This window comes from Poecilia reticulata, chromosome 14 (genome assembly GCF_904066995.2).
Source record: "Poecilia reticulata chromosome 14, P_reticulata-male-v2, whole genome shotgun sequence".
Lineage (NCBI taxonomy): Eukaryota > Metazoa > Chordata > Actinopteri > Cyprinodontiformes > Poeciliidae > Poecilia > Poecilia reticulata.
This window is the reverse complement of record NC_088843.1, coordinates 26,798,749-26,815,097: the sequence shown is the minus strand read 5'-3', so window position 1 is coordinate 26,815,097 and position 16,349 is coordinate 26,798,749. Positions and strand designations below refer to the sequence as shown.

The window sequence follows — 16,349 nt, the reverse complement described above, 5'->3', positions numbered from 1 at the left end:
GTATAGAGTCGCGTATGTCAATTTAACATTTCAAATAGCCTCAATCAAAAACGTGTTATTATTAACTCTTTGGTGCAAAAAACTGATTGGAAATTGATTTATTCACTGCATGTTTGTGTCTGTGTAAGGCTGAGATGGAACTGCACATGTAAACAGCCCTTTAAACAGTTCAGAAGCAACATAAGAGACACAATCAAAAGTGTCAGATGACTTATTACCTTGTGATGATAACTCAGAAATAGTTCAAATAGTTTGGATGTGTTTTTTTTATTTCTTTCCTACTTACAGAAAGGTTTTTTTTATTTCATAGATTTATGGTGCATTTCAATCCTAAAGAAAAATATATAAAACTTAAAATATTTCACAACAATTTATTAAGATATAAGGAGAAACCTTACGAAAACCTTATGTAATAGAAGTATGATGGCCACCATAAGACTTACAGTATTGAATTATGCTGCATGAACTGATCAGTACATTATTGCAAGAGAACACAAAACATTTGTGAGGTAATGCAAAAGCTTTGCGAGGCAAAAGCTTTGTGAGGGAATGCAATGCTTCGTTCCCTTGCAAGGTCTCCTTTTTTTTGAGCATTTGCTTCTTTTTTATTCGCATACCTCTGCATTTTCTATAGACTGTTGAACTCTTTTTTTTTTCTTTTTTTTTTTAGACCAAAACTCCCATTTTATTGTTATCTTAACATCGCTCAACTATACAAGGTTTTGTCGTCACCGAAGCCAAGAAGACCGGTTCCTGAAGTTTAAGATCTGTTTTGGACTGAGGACTCAGGACTGAGAGAAGGAATATAGAGTTGTGAACGTACAAATGTTTTGTCCTGCATGGTTGCTACATCTGGCGACCTGTCCAGGGTGACCCCACCTCTTGCTCAGAACGTTAGCTGGAGATAGGCACCAGCAACCCTCCTGACCCCACTAGGGACAAGGGTGTTACAAAATGGGTGGATAATTTGAAAATGAAAAAAAAAAAAGAAATTTGACAGTAACAAAATACAGAATATGGAAAATATGAACCAAACAGAAATTAATAAAGTTAAGATTGAAAATTAAATGGAAAATTTATTATTAATGACATTCAATTAATACTGTGAAAATGTTTAAGTTGGGAAAGGTCTCCTTTTTTACATGCAATATTTGGCACAGTAATGACTTCATCAAGCCATTTATGTATGTCTATGTTTATTGACAATTTTGACAGGATCAGTCCTGTGCAGGACCAAAACTGACCATAAAAATAAAAGCATACATTAAAAAGTTTTTCCTTGTCCTTACACATGAGTTTCCGTCAAGAAATTTATATATTTTCTTTTTCATTTCCCCTAAACGTGTTTTTGTAAAGAAAAGTAGATATTTTGTTTTGTCTTTTCCTTATACAAGCCCTCCTTTTGTCATTGCTTCCTGCATCATTATGTTAATGAGGAGAGCTGCCTTCTATGTCCAGTTCCTCTACTATTGGTCTAAATATATATTTATGCTTTTATGTATTATTATATCAGTTTTGGTCGAAGTCAAGGACTTGGAAACAAAAAAATAACCTGCAAAGTAAAACACATTTAAATTTAAGCTCATAATAAAACACATTTCTGGTTATTTAGAGTATCAATTTCCAGACTAATATAGTGCATGCTTTTTTGTAATGTAACTCAAGATTAATATTTAAGTTGTGTATTAGTTCAGGTTGTGAATGTTTCTGTTGTTTTTGTTTGTTGGTTGTTTTTTTTTCTTCTTGTATCTGTTGCAGAGACATCACCAAGCTTGGCCGGCGGAGGCTCTCATTCCGGTCCTGCAGATGGCGCTGCACAAATGTAACAAACCTCAATCAAAGACAACGAATGTAAGTCCTGAACTTCTTCCTCATCCTGCAGTTTGTTTCATCAGACACGAGATTGTGCTTCTTATCGGCAGCAGATTCTTCTCCCGGCTTTTCAGAGAGATGGGAGACCCAGTGACCGAGTACACAGCCCGGCTTCAGCACCAGGTGAGCCGCCGGTTTATCATTGAGTTACCTTAGTAGGTCTTTATTATGTATATGCGAGGCTAAACGCTTTAGAAGAGCTTTAAACTATCCAAGGCACGTCAACGCTGCGCCAAACTTTCTACAAAAAACATTAAATTTAACGATTTCCTGTTGATATGCAGAAAGTGTCGCTTAATAAAAGTTTTCTTTCACAATTTAAAGTAAACAGACTTGAGTTTTGAATTCGGCTTGTACCGTAAATATAAATGTCCTTTTTATTGTGAACATTGTTGCTTTATTTGTTCTTTATTCATCCATGTTCTACTGTCAAAGTAGTGAAAAAATAAATAGTTTGCAATATTATGAACCTTAATCTTACATTATTTATTTGCCGAATTTATCACAATGTAATATTTAAGTTTAACTTAAAGGAATGTGGGCCAAAGTCAATGTACGCGTCATTTTAATTGCATTAAGCACTGGAGTTATTGTTGCTTTCATTTTGAAGTTAAAAATCACTTTTTATTAGAAGGTCCTTGGCTCCATCTGGTGGAGATAGTAGATTTGTAACATTTTTATGTGAAGTAAAAACTGGATTTTTCAGTTAGAATCTAATCAAAAACGTTGGTTACGTTTCTGAGTATATGAAGGCGCAGCCCTCAGTGCTGCGCTGCGCGCGAGGGATAAACCCACTAGCGGTAGCCTGAAAGGGCGAAGCCTATACGAAAAACATGAGATTCTAAGTTGTTGTTTTTTTAGCCAACGATGTAAACTTTTTCTAATATTTATAATATAAACATTTTTTGTTTGAACTCTGACCTGAAAATGTGCAAAATTCTTAAAAAATATTTCCAGTGAGCTTCATACTTACTGAGTTTATTTCGTTTTAGTAAATTTGAACATGTATTAATTACAGCATGCTTACCACAAAATCAAACTTAAGGCAAAAAAGATAATGTTACCAACTTAAGTGGATGTATTTTTATCTGATTGTTTATTCCAATAACTGACAGAGAGAAAATCACTTTTGGTTTCACTCTGACCAATTTTGTGTTTATTCAGTCGTGGAGCTGATCAGGAATTTTTGTTGCACTATAGGTATGTCACAGATCTGGTCCAAAGGTTTTGCTCTGTCTTGCAAAGATATTCATACCTTCTTAATCATTTTTGCGAAGATACAGCTACAAACTTTAATGTATTTCATTTGGATTTTATGTGATGCACTAAAACAGGCTTTGGGCAGGTCACTGAGCAGTGAATCCTATGAAAATGGAAAGCTTATGCCCTGGCAAGTAGCATTGTTCAGAGAAGTGGCTCTTGTGTTTCTGGAGGAGCTACAGTAGGAATGGGCGAGTTAATCAAATTTTTGGAATATCTGGATTGTTTTTTTTCACCAATGCACACTACTTGTGTTTGCATAGCTCAGAGTGATGTCGGCATAGCCAAAGCCATTGTCTTTTTTGACAAGCCTGTTTTACAGCTTATATTTATTTAAACTGTGAGTTCCTGTTAACTCTATAACAAATTACTAGGGACAGGCTAAGATTTTTTTTTTTCAATTACAAGAATAAAGCCATAATACTACAAGAATTCAGTCGTGCGACAATAAAGTCGAAATAATACAGAAATAAAATTTTATTACCAGAATATTTGGCATCGGTTTTACAGATAAGTAAACACTTTTATCACATCAGCATCACATTATTATCAGTAGCAGGACTTTGAAACAATCGTAAACAAAGTCTAATTTGAAGAAAGAACCACAGACTAAACTGGTTACATCAGATCTTGATAATTGTCTCATTAAAACAAAGTCTTCTTGGAATTTTAAGACTTTCTCCTTGTAAAATTTATTATGACTATATCTTTTAAATAATAAAATTTTGTTACCTGGCCCTCACAGTTCCATCGTACAACTCAGTACAAGTGTTTTGTTTCATTTTGAGCTTTCTTTTCTTTTTTTTCCAAAAGGAGCGTGAGATCCAAAGTTTGTCTGCAGAGATTGAGAATCTTAAAAAGTGTCAGAGTTTTGAGCCATCGCAGCGCCTGGAGGATCTGCGGGAGGAAAACACCAGACTGAAGTACCGCCTCAACGTCATGAAGAGGGTGGGTGGCGGCTGGCGTTCCAGTAGGGCCAAGCAATAAATCAACTTTATAGATTAATCAGATTTAGGATTTTTGAAGATTAAATTTTTTGGAAAATGTCACATTGTGTTTTTTTTTAATTACGTATTTTCACCAAAATTCTACTTGGCTTTCCATAGCTCAGAATGATGTCATCTTGCTCGACAATTGTGCTTTACAGCTTCTATTTTACAGCTTTTAATTTATCATGAAATTCTTGCAACCTGTACTTAACACTCCATCATACAACTCACAGAAGGGATGGCTGAAATATCTACTTTTTGGAGATACTTTCAGTCATTCCTAATTTATTTGTTTTGGAAAAGAAAGCAAGGAAAAACGTATCTACTAATATCAGAAATTGTATCTTGTATAAAAAATGAGATTTATCTTTATGTCATATTGGTAATGGTGGCGTTGTTGTTTTCCTCAGAGTCTTCAGGAGGAGACGCCACACTGCGGTAAATCCATGCTGAACATCAACCAGCGGCTGCAGGATGTTTTCGGCGAGGCCATCAGGGCTTCATTCCCTGACCTCGACAACCCGCCGCTCGCCGTCACGCCCAACCAACAGGCCAAGTTTGGAGATTACCAGTGCAACAGCGCTATGGGCATGGCTCAGGTGCGTCTCTGACTACATAGCAATGCATAGGGAGAGCAGTGACTGACTTGCAAAGCAAGTGACTGTCTCCATGCATTGCATGGCAGATACACCTATTGTTCCATTTATTTATTTTTCTTACGTCACCGTTAATGCGGCTCGTACCGCTGTGTGCACCCCCACAAATGTGGTATCAGAACGAGTGGCTCGATGCCGTGAGGGGAGCTATTACTTCTGGTGGGATTCGGAGTTACCATGGCAATGTAAATTGCGAAAAAAGACCCCCAAAAACCCCATTCAAGTCAATGGAGCGAGGTGATGGAAAATCTGAAAAAAATCTATATTTTTGAAGGATTTCTGTGTCGTCGTGATATGACGTAGAAATGCCATTCAAATTTCAGTTTGTAGCTACGTCAGTGATCTCTTCTAAAGTAAAGACGGTACGTTGAGTTTTTGATTTTTTGGAAAGTTTAGAGTGTGAGTGCCGCTCCGCTAGAGTGTGGGAGAGAGTGGATTTCTGATCCCAAAATAATTTCTAACTCACCCTCACGCCCACAAATATTGCCCAATTTGCCTGAAAGTCGGTCAGGACGTAGATACGCACGATTGCTCCGGTAAAATGTTTTCAAAATTTTCCTAGGGCTTACAGTTTTCTCTCCAGGTGCTTTTGACCGATGTGGCGCGACAGGATAAACTCACGCTCAGACCTGTTTTTCCATATATTTCTGAAAAATGTCAGACCTGAGCGCACATCATCTATCTCTCATCGCTGTTAATACTTTGAGCAAGGTAGAGATATGAAACACGGGAATATCGGAGAAAACAAATAGACCTCTCATACGCTTCAAACGGTTTTCGAATACATGGCACGGTTTCTGAACGGGAAGAAGTTGTTCGAAGGACTTTTTTGGTTTGAAAACAGGCTGGTTTGAATAGAATTTTCCCACACTTTGGCTATCACAGCTGCAGGGGATTAATTAATTACCATAGCAACAGAATACAGAGCAGGGCACAGCAGCTGCTTAGGACTGCAAACATGCCATAACTGTAGTTCTATCATGGGCAAGACTCAGTTAAAAGAGAGGCCACAGCAACATGTCAGAACTACAACATGGCGGAACTGTCAGCTAAACAGAAATTACTCTCACCCTGTAGGCCAGAGATGGCTGAAGTTGGCAGGGGATTAATTACACAGAGCAGGGCAGGGCACGCCATGTCTGTAGTTCTAACTGTGGCCAACTATCACTTAAAACAGAGGGCTGAGGATCATGTTAGAACTACAACATGGCAGAACTGTATGTTACTATAGAGGAGGACTTAACTGGTATTTACAACTACTTGTGTTTTGAGCATTATACAACTGATTTAACACTATAACTATTACACATGTGATTAGTTTGGCAAGTTAAAATTAAGCTCACAGAAAATGTCAAAATAAAAGCCTTGAAGATTATTACATCATAGAATTGCTCTTTTGGCCATTAGATAACTGGTTTAACCAAACCACTGTTGCACATAGCATTAGTGTTGATATTTCAAATGACACTTACTAAAAAATTTCAAAATAAAAGCCTCAATAATACTTTCAGGTAAGTGATAATATTAGCTTTTATGATCCTTTTTCCTCGAGATAGTTATAATATTAGATTAGAAGATAATAGAAGATATAATATTAAAATGTTTTCGACATTTTGCTAATTCTTATATTTTTTTTGTCGCCGTCCTTGAGACCGACGTGGAGTGTCTCAAGTATAGAAACTCTGTCTCCAGCATACTGTCTGACAGAGAGAGCCAGCCTAGGCCCAGATAATTAATTACCATAACAATGGGTCCCAGATAGAGGCAGTGAGTAGTCTCACAAACAGGCGCTGAGGCAGGTCTCACAATGCATTGTGGGAAGAATAAATATTTCCTGTGACTATTTATATTTTGCTTATATAAAATTATTTCTCAGAATTTTTGAGTGTGAATTAAAATCCTTAGTATGAAGCTTGAAAAATTGAGAAATAAACAATTACTGACTGTCTTTATTTATTTTTTTTATTTTGGACCGAGAGTGAAAACCACATGTGCGAAGCTTATAGTCATCAGTCTCGGACTGAATTTCATTGAGCACTGGGTTCAGCTATTATACTGTTGCAGTGAACTAGATCAGCCATTGAAATATGGTGATGGATCTGGCAAGAGCTTCAGTCACTGGACATTGGTGATCAACAGTGTCAAACCCTTACAGTATCACCTTTAAGTATGTATAATACTGACTTGCAATGGGCAAGTACAGCTGTGTGAGTTTTTGCACCACCATATGCAGTGCAATAGTATTAATTTTAAGTAGCATTTTGTCTCAGGTTAAAGAACTGTCTTGCGCAAGACAGAGCATTATCACCTTTAAATGAGCTTTGAGCTAATTTTTTACTTAACCATGTTTTGTATATTCAGTGGACTAAGTCAATGACAGACAACATGCTAGTGATGCCAAACATGCTACTGATAGCAATCATGCTAAGATTAGCATTTTGGCTAATTTCACCTTATGCATTCATTTTAACAAAATTAATGGTGCAAGTACAGCTTCATCAACATGTTTCTCACTCTCCACAGGTTTTTGACTACAATTTATCTCAGCTTAGCATTGATGCTAATATTAAGCATCAGAATGCTTTTCTTACTTATTAGCAATGTTTTGTATACTGAATGGAGTAAGTAATGACAGACAACATGCTAATGATGCCAAACATGCTACTGATAGCATTCATGCTATTATTAGCATTTTGGCTTATGCAACATACTGTAATGGTACAAGTAGAGCTTAGTGAACATGCTTCTGACTCCCCACAGGTTATTGACTACATTGCAGCTTTCTTTAGCATTATTGCTAATTTGTAGCATCAGAATGCTTTATTAAAAATCCGACGGGCACATTTTGGCAGGCCCCGTAAAATTTCTGCAGGAATTTTCTAGTTTTCCTCTACAGTTTCTTCTTCAAACGTCTCATTCATCACAGTACTGGGAGCAGAGGACGCAGAAGAAATGGCGCTCCCCAAGTTGTTAATGTTTCACTGTTGAAATCAGAACATAAAAGTTATCGATTGATTCAATCTAAATATGGATCTTATTGATCGACTAATTAATTGATTAGCAGCCATTAAATTCTTAAAATCCTGAGTTTTTCTTATGCAAAAAGGGTAGAGCTTTTTTCATAACATAAAGAGTAAAATTTCTCATAATATGCTGAATTTTACAAAAGTTAAATTTGAACATTTCGTGTAAATACTGGCTGAATAATCAGACAATTGTGGTTTTCTCACATTATTAAGCAAAACAGGAACCTCTTAGGTTGCTGCATGGATAAATAAAAGTGAATAAAAGAATAAAATGTGTAATTTGCTTAATTCCCTGTGAAAACGGATTACAGGATGGAGGTGTGTGATTTCTCTTGAAGGAGTATTAAAACTCACTAAAGCCCTCAAAATCAATATTGCGTATTTGGCATGTTTTCACCATCATGTTACAAATTTTCTGTCTCATTTCTGCCACTTTCTGTTATCACATCCTCGCCTTCGTAGCACTTCAGTCATTTTTGGGTGAAAAGTTGACGCCCCTTTATCATGTTGCACAGCTGGATGAGCGCTATTATTCTTAATATCTTTCAGAAGATTGTCTAGAGTGTATATTTCAAAACAGAAAAAAGTGCATTTTCTATCCCACACTGGACTTTGTTGGGACCATTTCTCTTTCCCATTGTGATATTGCTCTGCCATTTTTGTTTCTGTATCAACGGCTCATGATGACCAGTGGTGCCCTCTGTTTATGTTGGCCAAAACTACATCATTAAGAGAAGGTCTAAGCCAGTGTTTCTCAACCTTTTTCGGGCCAGTGCCCCCCTAGTCTTTATCCAGGCCCCTCACCGCTTTTTTTAAGTTAGATGCTGCAGCTTTAAGCAGAGGTTCGGTGTGAGAGTCACTACCAGGTGGAGTAGAAGCGGCGCTCCGTTTGTCAAATATACCTGTAGCGCGTAGCAGCGGTTCAACAGCGAGAACAAAACCACATCGCAGCTCGAAGACTTAAATAATTGTGCGGGTTATTTGTTTAGCATTCTGACCGTCATGCTAATCTGGGTGAGTGTTTGTAGCTGTGCGCTGCTTCACCTGCTATCTGATCCTCCATATGTCTTTTTTACTGCAGTGAGCCTCGATGTAGCCAAACTCCATCAAGTATGGTATTGTTTTTATACCATATTAGATTTGTTGTGTTGATGCATTTTGACGTGCTTCAATTTTCCGCAGCAACACGCAAACTTACCCATTCACTCAGTGCGTAATAGTTCCACATCGCTTAGGATTTGTTGCTGCGCGTTTGCGCAGTGAGAAGGAAAGGGGAGACCAGCTGCACAGGCAGGCTGCGAAATGAGAAGCAGGTGATCGGTTTGTGTGATCAGCAACAAGAGACCGTAATCGGCGATCACCGATCATACACTTTTTCACGGAAATCGGCCGATCGATCGGCACACCTCTAGTATTTATCATCAAAATGATTTCCCAGAGAACAAAAAAGCCATGGGAATAGAAATTATTTTCACAGGTGTCTACGAAAAATGCAATGGATATTCAACTTAAAATCGGTAGGCCTAACGGCAGCCAATCAGAGTGGAAAAAATATTCTTGTTCTGTGCCATTTTTTAGTTGTTAAATATTACACAAAATGACCAGATAAAAGATGTACAACATGCCAGTTTAAACTTTGATCTATTTGCAAACGACTAAGCTCTGCAACATTAAAACATGGATAGAACTGTAACTACAATAATCATAGTTATTCTTCTCTTCAGTGTTTCTTTCAGTTTCTGGTGGTGCAGCTCTGTGTTGCCTTCAGGAGATCAGAGTTTCATTCATAAAATTTCACTCACATGGCATTTATTGTGCAAACCATAGTTTTAAGTGGAAAACAAAAGTTCCAGATCCTTTTAATGCCATGCAAATATGGGACAGAATCATGGATTATATCTTTATATAGACCTGTCTACTGATTTATAAATCAATAGTTTTACTGGACAGAAATTACAAAGAACAAATCTGATTCTTAATCAAATCCTAATGAGTCAAATTGAAGGTGTCATGGAGTGTCATTTAGTTTCCTTTGATTAGTATTGTCCTCTCTTGGTTTATTGCTATGTCCACTTTAGTTTCTTTCCTGTTGCTAGATTTATTTTATCATTTATTGATACTCACCACCAGTAATCTTCACTCATCACCTGCTGCGCCGCCTAATCGTTATGTGTTTCACATCTTGTGTTTATTTTTTCACTGTTTTGCGTCGGATTCTCTGTTTTTATGCCATAATTCACATCTAGTTCGTCGCTCCGTTTTATGTCCCGCTTCTCCTGTTTCAGAGTTTTGCGCAATGTGCGCATTGTTTTTTTTTTTTTGGTTGTTTTTTTTAACCCCCTAAGGTGCGCAGCGGTCGGGAAGCGTATCGATGGGGAAAAGGCAGACTGACATAAACCTTTTAAAACAACGGAAACAATTTCGGTATTCTGATTATTGAAATTTAAAAGTGCTGTGGTGCCATTGTTCTATTGCACCCGTTTCATACCGGACCACTTACAGCGCCGGCGTTAATGCTATGGAGGGATTTCTTTATTTAAATGGATTCATTTTTCAGAGGGATACAAAGTGAGGGTTTCGTGATTTTAGTCTTTACATGTTTATAAGAGCGATTTTCTGTTGCCCTTCCATGGAACCGTTCAGCCTTCAAACGGAAATAAAACACTTTTTTATAAAAGTTGCTGCTTTGACATGATCACAGAACTGCCAAAACATATGTACAAAAATACCAGACAAAGTGAATCACAGCAACTTCATCAGCCGGTGTAACGCTGAACTGATGTGGTGAAGCTACTAGTAGCAGGAGCGGAGCTGCGCCAAGAAGCTACAAACACTGAAAAGAAGAAGAGCAGCTACCAGTTGCAGCCAAGCATGATTTAATGTTGCACAATACAATTTTAACAAGTTGCTCAAAGTCTAAACGGGTATTGTTGTGCATTTAAGGTGCAAAGTTTACCTTCGACTAGGCCTGTCGCGATAAACGATAAATCAATTAATCGCACGATAAATTAAACCTATCGACCTCATTTTAATTATCGGCTTTATCGTCTCTTCCTGCCATTTTTTCTTTCTATGATGACACTGAATGAAAAAAGGCTCAACTCCGGTGCTCTCCACTGACCCTCCCTTTCTCATTTTCTTAGTGTAATGTTCAGCGCACATGACACGAGTTGTCGGCCGACTGTCGGTCCATTTCCAAAACCTGAGAGACACATTAGCCGACAGAAATCCTAGGTATAACGGTTCGATCGGGTTCGTAGTGCTGTGTATTGTCCAGCCACATGGGCACAAAATAATGGCTCCAAGTCCAGTTAACTAATTTTAAAATCAGGCATTAATCAATGCTTTACTGGAATCTACCTGTGATGCATGTGACTAGAGTAAGCGTAAAGTCCTGACTGAATGAAAATCATTATAACCTATTTATGTCACGTTAACGAAGAACTGCTGAAAACTTACCGGGTTTATCAACTGCGGTAGCAATTTGGCTCAAACTCCTTATAATTTCTATATTCTTTGCACGAAATGTTGAATAAATATTAATGTTGTTTCCACATATCTCCAATGTCCGCTGGACTTCGGGTTGCGCCGTGTCAACTGTTTGGGATTCCCTCCATAATTTCCCCTCAGAAAGCACTGAGGAGAATCCGCGCTTTCTGATTGGCTACCTGTCACATTCAGCGTTAAGCTCCCAGTCGGGGAAAACCACTGATTTAGATTGGAGCGACCACGACGATCTACAGTAACCCACCACACACTACAGGACGATCGGTTACGAAACCACAAGCGACAATCTTAGATCGGCCAACTATCTAAGATTTTCGTAAAGGGAAAATAGCTCATCTTCTCTATTTAAATCTAGTGATTACTGAAGGGCAACACAGACTTCGTAATCTGCACTCTTTTGGTTGAATGCAGTATTTATTTCCACTTTGGCTTTATCTTGTTTAGTTTTTATTCAAGTAAGTTTTTTGTTAATGGAGACCGAGAATACATGTTATTTTCGTTTTTGGTTGTTTTGTTTGTTTAGTTTATCAGTTCCAGTGTTATGTGTTCTTTTGAAAATAAAGTGTATGTCTATGGCAGGAAATAGCAAGCATTATTACATCATTTCCATTAAATCAGAGTCAAAAGGTCTTGAAACAATATTATCGTTTATCGCAATTTTTTAGACAATTAATCGCCGAGCAAAATTTGTTATCGTGAAAGGCCTACCTTCGACCAAACGCCCCCCAGAGGAATCCCAGCACCCCCCTTTTGTAAAAATTTCTGCCAGTGCCCCCTGCCATCCTCTGAATGCCCCCCGGGGGGCTGTACCGCCCACGTTGAAAACCACTAGTCTAAGCGAACATTATCAGCTAATTGATTGGAACTAATCTCAATGGAATAAACCACCAATTGGCATCTCTAGTCCTGATGTTTAGAATCTTTTAAATACAAATCCTATCTGACTATTTTCTGTCAGATGCTGAAAGCAAAAGGGACAAAGGTGAACCCAAGGGAAATCGCTGAGAAGATTGTCCAGAATCTGCCAGATAATGAACTCATCCAGAGGACTGAGATCGCAGGACCAGGTAGGAGCTTGATAAACACTATTATTTTAAAACAGACCACATATACATAAATGTAACACTTGTTTATTGAGATTATCAATGCTGTTAAATTTTAATCAATTCTTTAGGCATACAGAAATGAAATGATTTTAAATTCTTTAACATTTAACTACATGATTTTAAGGAACTGGCAAGTTTACTTTGTAAAACTTCAAAGAACAACATTCATAGTTACATTGTTTTGTTACCATACCAGCAATCTGTTGCTGTGAGTTTAATCTTTGTTAATTCAAATACAAATTAGTAAACTGCGATTATACCTATTGCTTTTTAGGCTGGCCAATTAAACTACTCCCTTCTCCCATATTTCACTAAATCTAACACAAAAGCTGTTAGAGGTACTAATATTTTTAGCAACAAAAGGGGCCCCTAAATCAAATTCTGCTCAAGGCCTCAAACAGCCTTGTTTCCGCCCTGTAATCTACTGCACTACGCAGAGATGCACAACAAATGGGAGATTTAATTCAATGCTGCTAATGTGGCTTTAGTAGCTCTTTCATTTCGTGTCTGTTGAGTTTTTAATAAGCGTCACAGAAACTATTCTAGTTGGTTGAGTTTATGGGAGGGGTTTCTCAGATCTGCGTGCAGCCGCGCATATTAACTCTAAGTAGACAACGCATTTGATATGGTTTGATGCAAAGTGTAACCGGAAAAATACTACTACTACTAATAATAAAATAATATAAAATCAGGGTGATGCGTAACTCCGAGGAGAGCGTTAAAGCTCCTCACCCGGCTGAACCTGCATGATGAGGTTAGTGCTGCTCGTTATCCACAAACGCTCCGGCCAAACGGGACCACAGACATAAACTTTACAGGGAAGACGGACACAGAGCCACATGCTGGGAAGCGTGTTGGGATGTAAACGCCGCTTATAATTGTTTGTTCACAAAGATAAATCATACTCACCGCTCCACAACGCGCATCTCTGAATTCGCTACAAGTTATTCCTGCGGTTCACATTGAGCTACGCAACCAGAGCTAATGCGGTGGGTTTTAAACTCTTACCTAGAGTTCTCCAAAGGATCATAATTTCTCACAGTAAGTTGATGTAAGATGATTAGTCGCGCGCTGTCAGGTTTAAATGCATAAACTATAAACCTATCTATTATAAACCTATCCTTTAGGAATAAATCTGCTCTGCTAGTGAAATGCTAATAGCAAAAGAAACGCTTGCAGTCCGAAAAAAAGAAGAAAAAAAACAGCATTTTTAAATTTTTATTTTAATTTTCCTAGAAACGTAAACGAGCAACGCTTAGCCTGGCGGAGGGGCTAGTAAAGCATGGCGGGCCGCCAGGCTTATAATACACTGGGGGAAACCCTGATCACCTGTTGCACTTTTTGGGTTATTCCAGTTATTATTTTTTTCGGATAAGGACATTTTTAGTTGTTGAATCTGTTTGTTCTGAACAAGTTAAAATTTACGTTTTGTTTTAAGGTATGAATAATTCTTTTCATATTTTTTTATGCAAGTCTTTCTACTGAATTAGTAAATTGTTTTAATGATTAAATATATTATAAGTACATTATAATAGTGCAGTAAAAATGAATTTTACTTGTTTAATAAATTGAAGTCTTTGTGTTAAAATATGCTAAAATAAAATAGTTTTAGGAGAATATTAATGTGAAATATACTTCAGAAAATATTTTTCGATATTTTACTTTAAACTTAAAATCTGTTTTATAATTTTTCCTGCAAATGTTTTTAGTGTTAATAATTTAAATACCATAACAAATATTTTAAACCTTTTTATAATACATTAATATCTTAAGAGCAGAAATTTTATAATTTTATTAAATTTATTTTTTACTACTTTAACAAATTAATGAAGTAAATTAATACTTTCACTTAACTATGAACATTTTGATGATTAAAATAAAAAGAAAAGAGGAAATTTGAAATAAAGTAATTTTTAATTAAATTTGGTATATTATTATTTTATTATACTATTTTATCAAATCTTGAAAACCTGTAATTGTTTGGCACTGTAAACTAAAATTTGTAATTATAAATTCACTTCATAAAAATAACTATTTTATAGTATATAAAAATGTATATAATATTGTGTTTTGTTAATCAGCCAAATTTATTTGTATGGCACATTTCAGCAACAAGGCATTTCAAAGTGCTTTGCATCATATCAAACACAAAGTCATGCAACATAGAATCGGCAATCAAAACATTGCATTAAGTCAAATGCCATCACTAAATTCATAATTGATTACGTTTCAAATACAACTAAACAGGTGGGTTTTTAGTCGAGATTTAAAGGCACTCAGTGTTTCAGCTGTTTTACAGTTTTCTGGAAGTTTGTTCCAGATTTGTGGTGCATAGAAGCTGAATGCTGCTTCTCCTCGTTTGGTTCTGGTTCTGGGGATGCAGAACCAGAACCTGAGGAGGCTAGACGGTTGGTACAACAACAGCAGATCTTTAATGTATTGTGGAGCTTAACCGTTCAGTGATTTATAAACTAACAGTATTTTAAAGTCTATTCTCTAATCCAGTGTAGGGACTTTAAAACTGGTGTTATGTGTTCCATCTTTTTGGCTTTAGTGAGAATGCGAGCAGCAGCGGTCTGGATCAGCTGCAGCTGGAATTGATTTGTTTGGTAGATCTGTGAAGACGCTGTTGCAGTAATCAATGCGACTAAAGATAAACGCATAGATGAGTTTCTCTAGGGTTAATGTAAATCACAGTCAATTTAATTTAAAAAAATTTAAGTTTTGAAAATTAAGCGGGAAAATAAATGAAATGCTAGAAAAAAATCTGTTAATGGTCGTATGATCATTTCAGTACTTTTACATTTTTCTGAAGTTGCTCAATTTTAATATATTCCTTAGATTAAAGAATTGCAAAATAAATATTTCTGAATAATTTGTCTGGTTGTTCTCCAGATTTTCACTTTTCTTTAAACCAAGCAGCTTTTTGTTTGCTGGTTTGTTTTCACTGTGGCTGCGTTGCCTCATTCCTCTGCTTTATTGTCCAGGATTCATCAACATCCATCTGAAGAAAACGTTTGTGTCCAAACTGCTGACCAGCATGTTGCTCAATGGTGTCCAGCTGCCGCCGCTTGCCACCAGGAAGAGGGTTTGTCTACAGAATAAAACTTTACTTTCCTCTTGCTTTTTAATTTTTTTAAGTTTTAGTTTTATGCTTTACAATGTTCCCAGGTTTTAATTCAAGGAAATTTTAACACTCATATTTATTCCCTAAAACAGTGGTCCCCAACCATTTTATCATCGCGGACCGGTCAAGGCTCGACAGTTTTACTGGCGGGTGGGGGGTGTCACATGACACAATTTAAAAAATTTTGCCCCGATTTTTCCTTTATGACAATCTTAGAATGCTCCGAGTTCTGAGATTGTCGCTGCAATAATCCTAACCGATCATCCTGCCTGGGTGGTGTGTTATGTAGAACGTCGGACCGCTCTTATCTAAAATCGGGCATATTCAACATGTTGGATTGTCTTGGCCCAATTATCGCAGTGTGTGGGTGACTGGGAGAGAGAACGCAATCTGTTGAATGTGACAGGTAGCCAATCAGAAAGCACAGTGACGTAAATGCGGCGGGGAATCCCAAACAACTGACATCGCGCAACTGAAAGCCTGGTTTAGTGCATAGTGCAGAAAATAGAGCGGCTGCTCCTGCAGTCTTTTATCCAACATTTTTTCTTTTTGTTACATCTTTTATCACTTAAAATGAGTCCACAGACTATCACTATTGCTTCTACATCGTCGGACATGTTTGTTACTCTAAATTCGTATATGGTATGTTGGGGGTTTTACGGGATTTTCTTCTGGAACTGGAATGTTCGTGAGTGAAATTGGTTCGTGTGTGGTGTGTTGCTCCTGCCTTGCGGCTGGACACACGAACCGATCGAACCTGTTGTACTTTTATCACCTCTGTGGTCACAGAGGTTTGGAAAATTGGG

General features: G+C 37.2%; 1 protein-coding gene across 1 annotated transcript in view; it reads left to right on the top strand.

Moving 5' to 3' along the window:
• Positions 1-1,763: 1,763 nt before the first annotated feature.
• rars1 (arginyl-tRNA synthetase 1) overlaps positions 1,764-16,349 on the top strand; it is a 36,520-nt gene continuing 21,934 nt past the window's right edge. Inside the window, exons 1-5 of the mRNA XM_008428441.2 lie at positions 1,764-1,995; positions 3,946-4,080; positions 4,532-4,720; positions 12,269-12,377; positions 15,404-15,504. Coding sequence (XP_008426663.1) covers positions 1,807-1,995; positions 3,946-4,080; positions 4,532-4,720; positions 12,269-12,377; positions 15,404-15,504 — 723 coding nt within the window. The 5' untranslated portion in view covers positions 1,764-1,806. The remainder of the gene's footprint in view (positions 1,996-3,945; positions 4,081-4,531; positions 4,721-12,268; positions 12,378-15,403; positions 15,505-16,349) is intronic.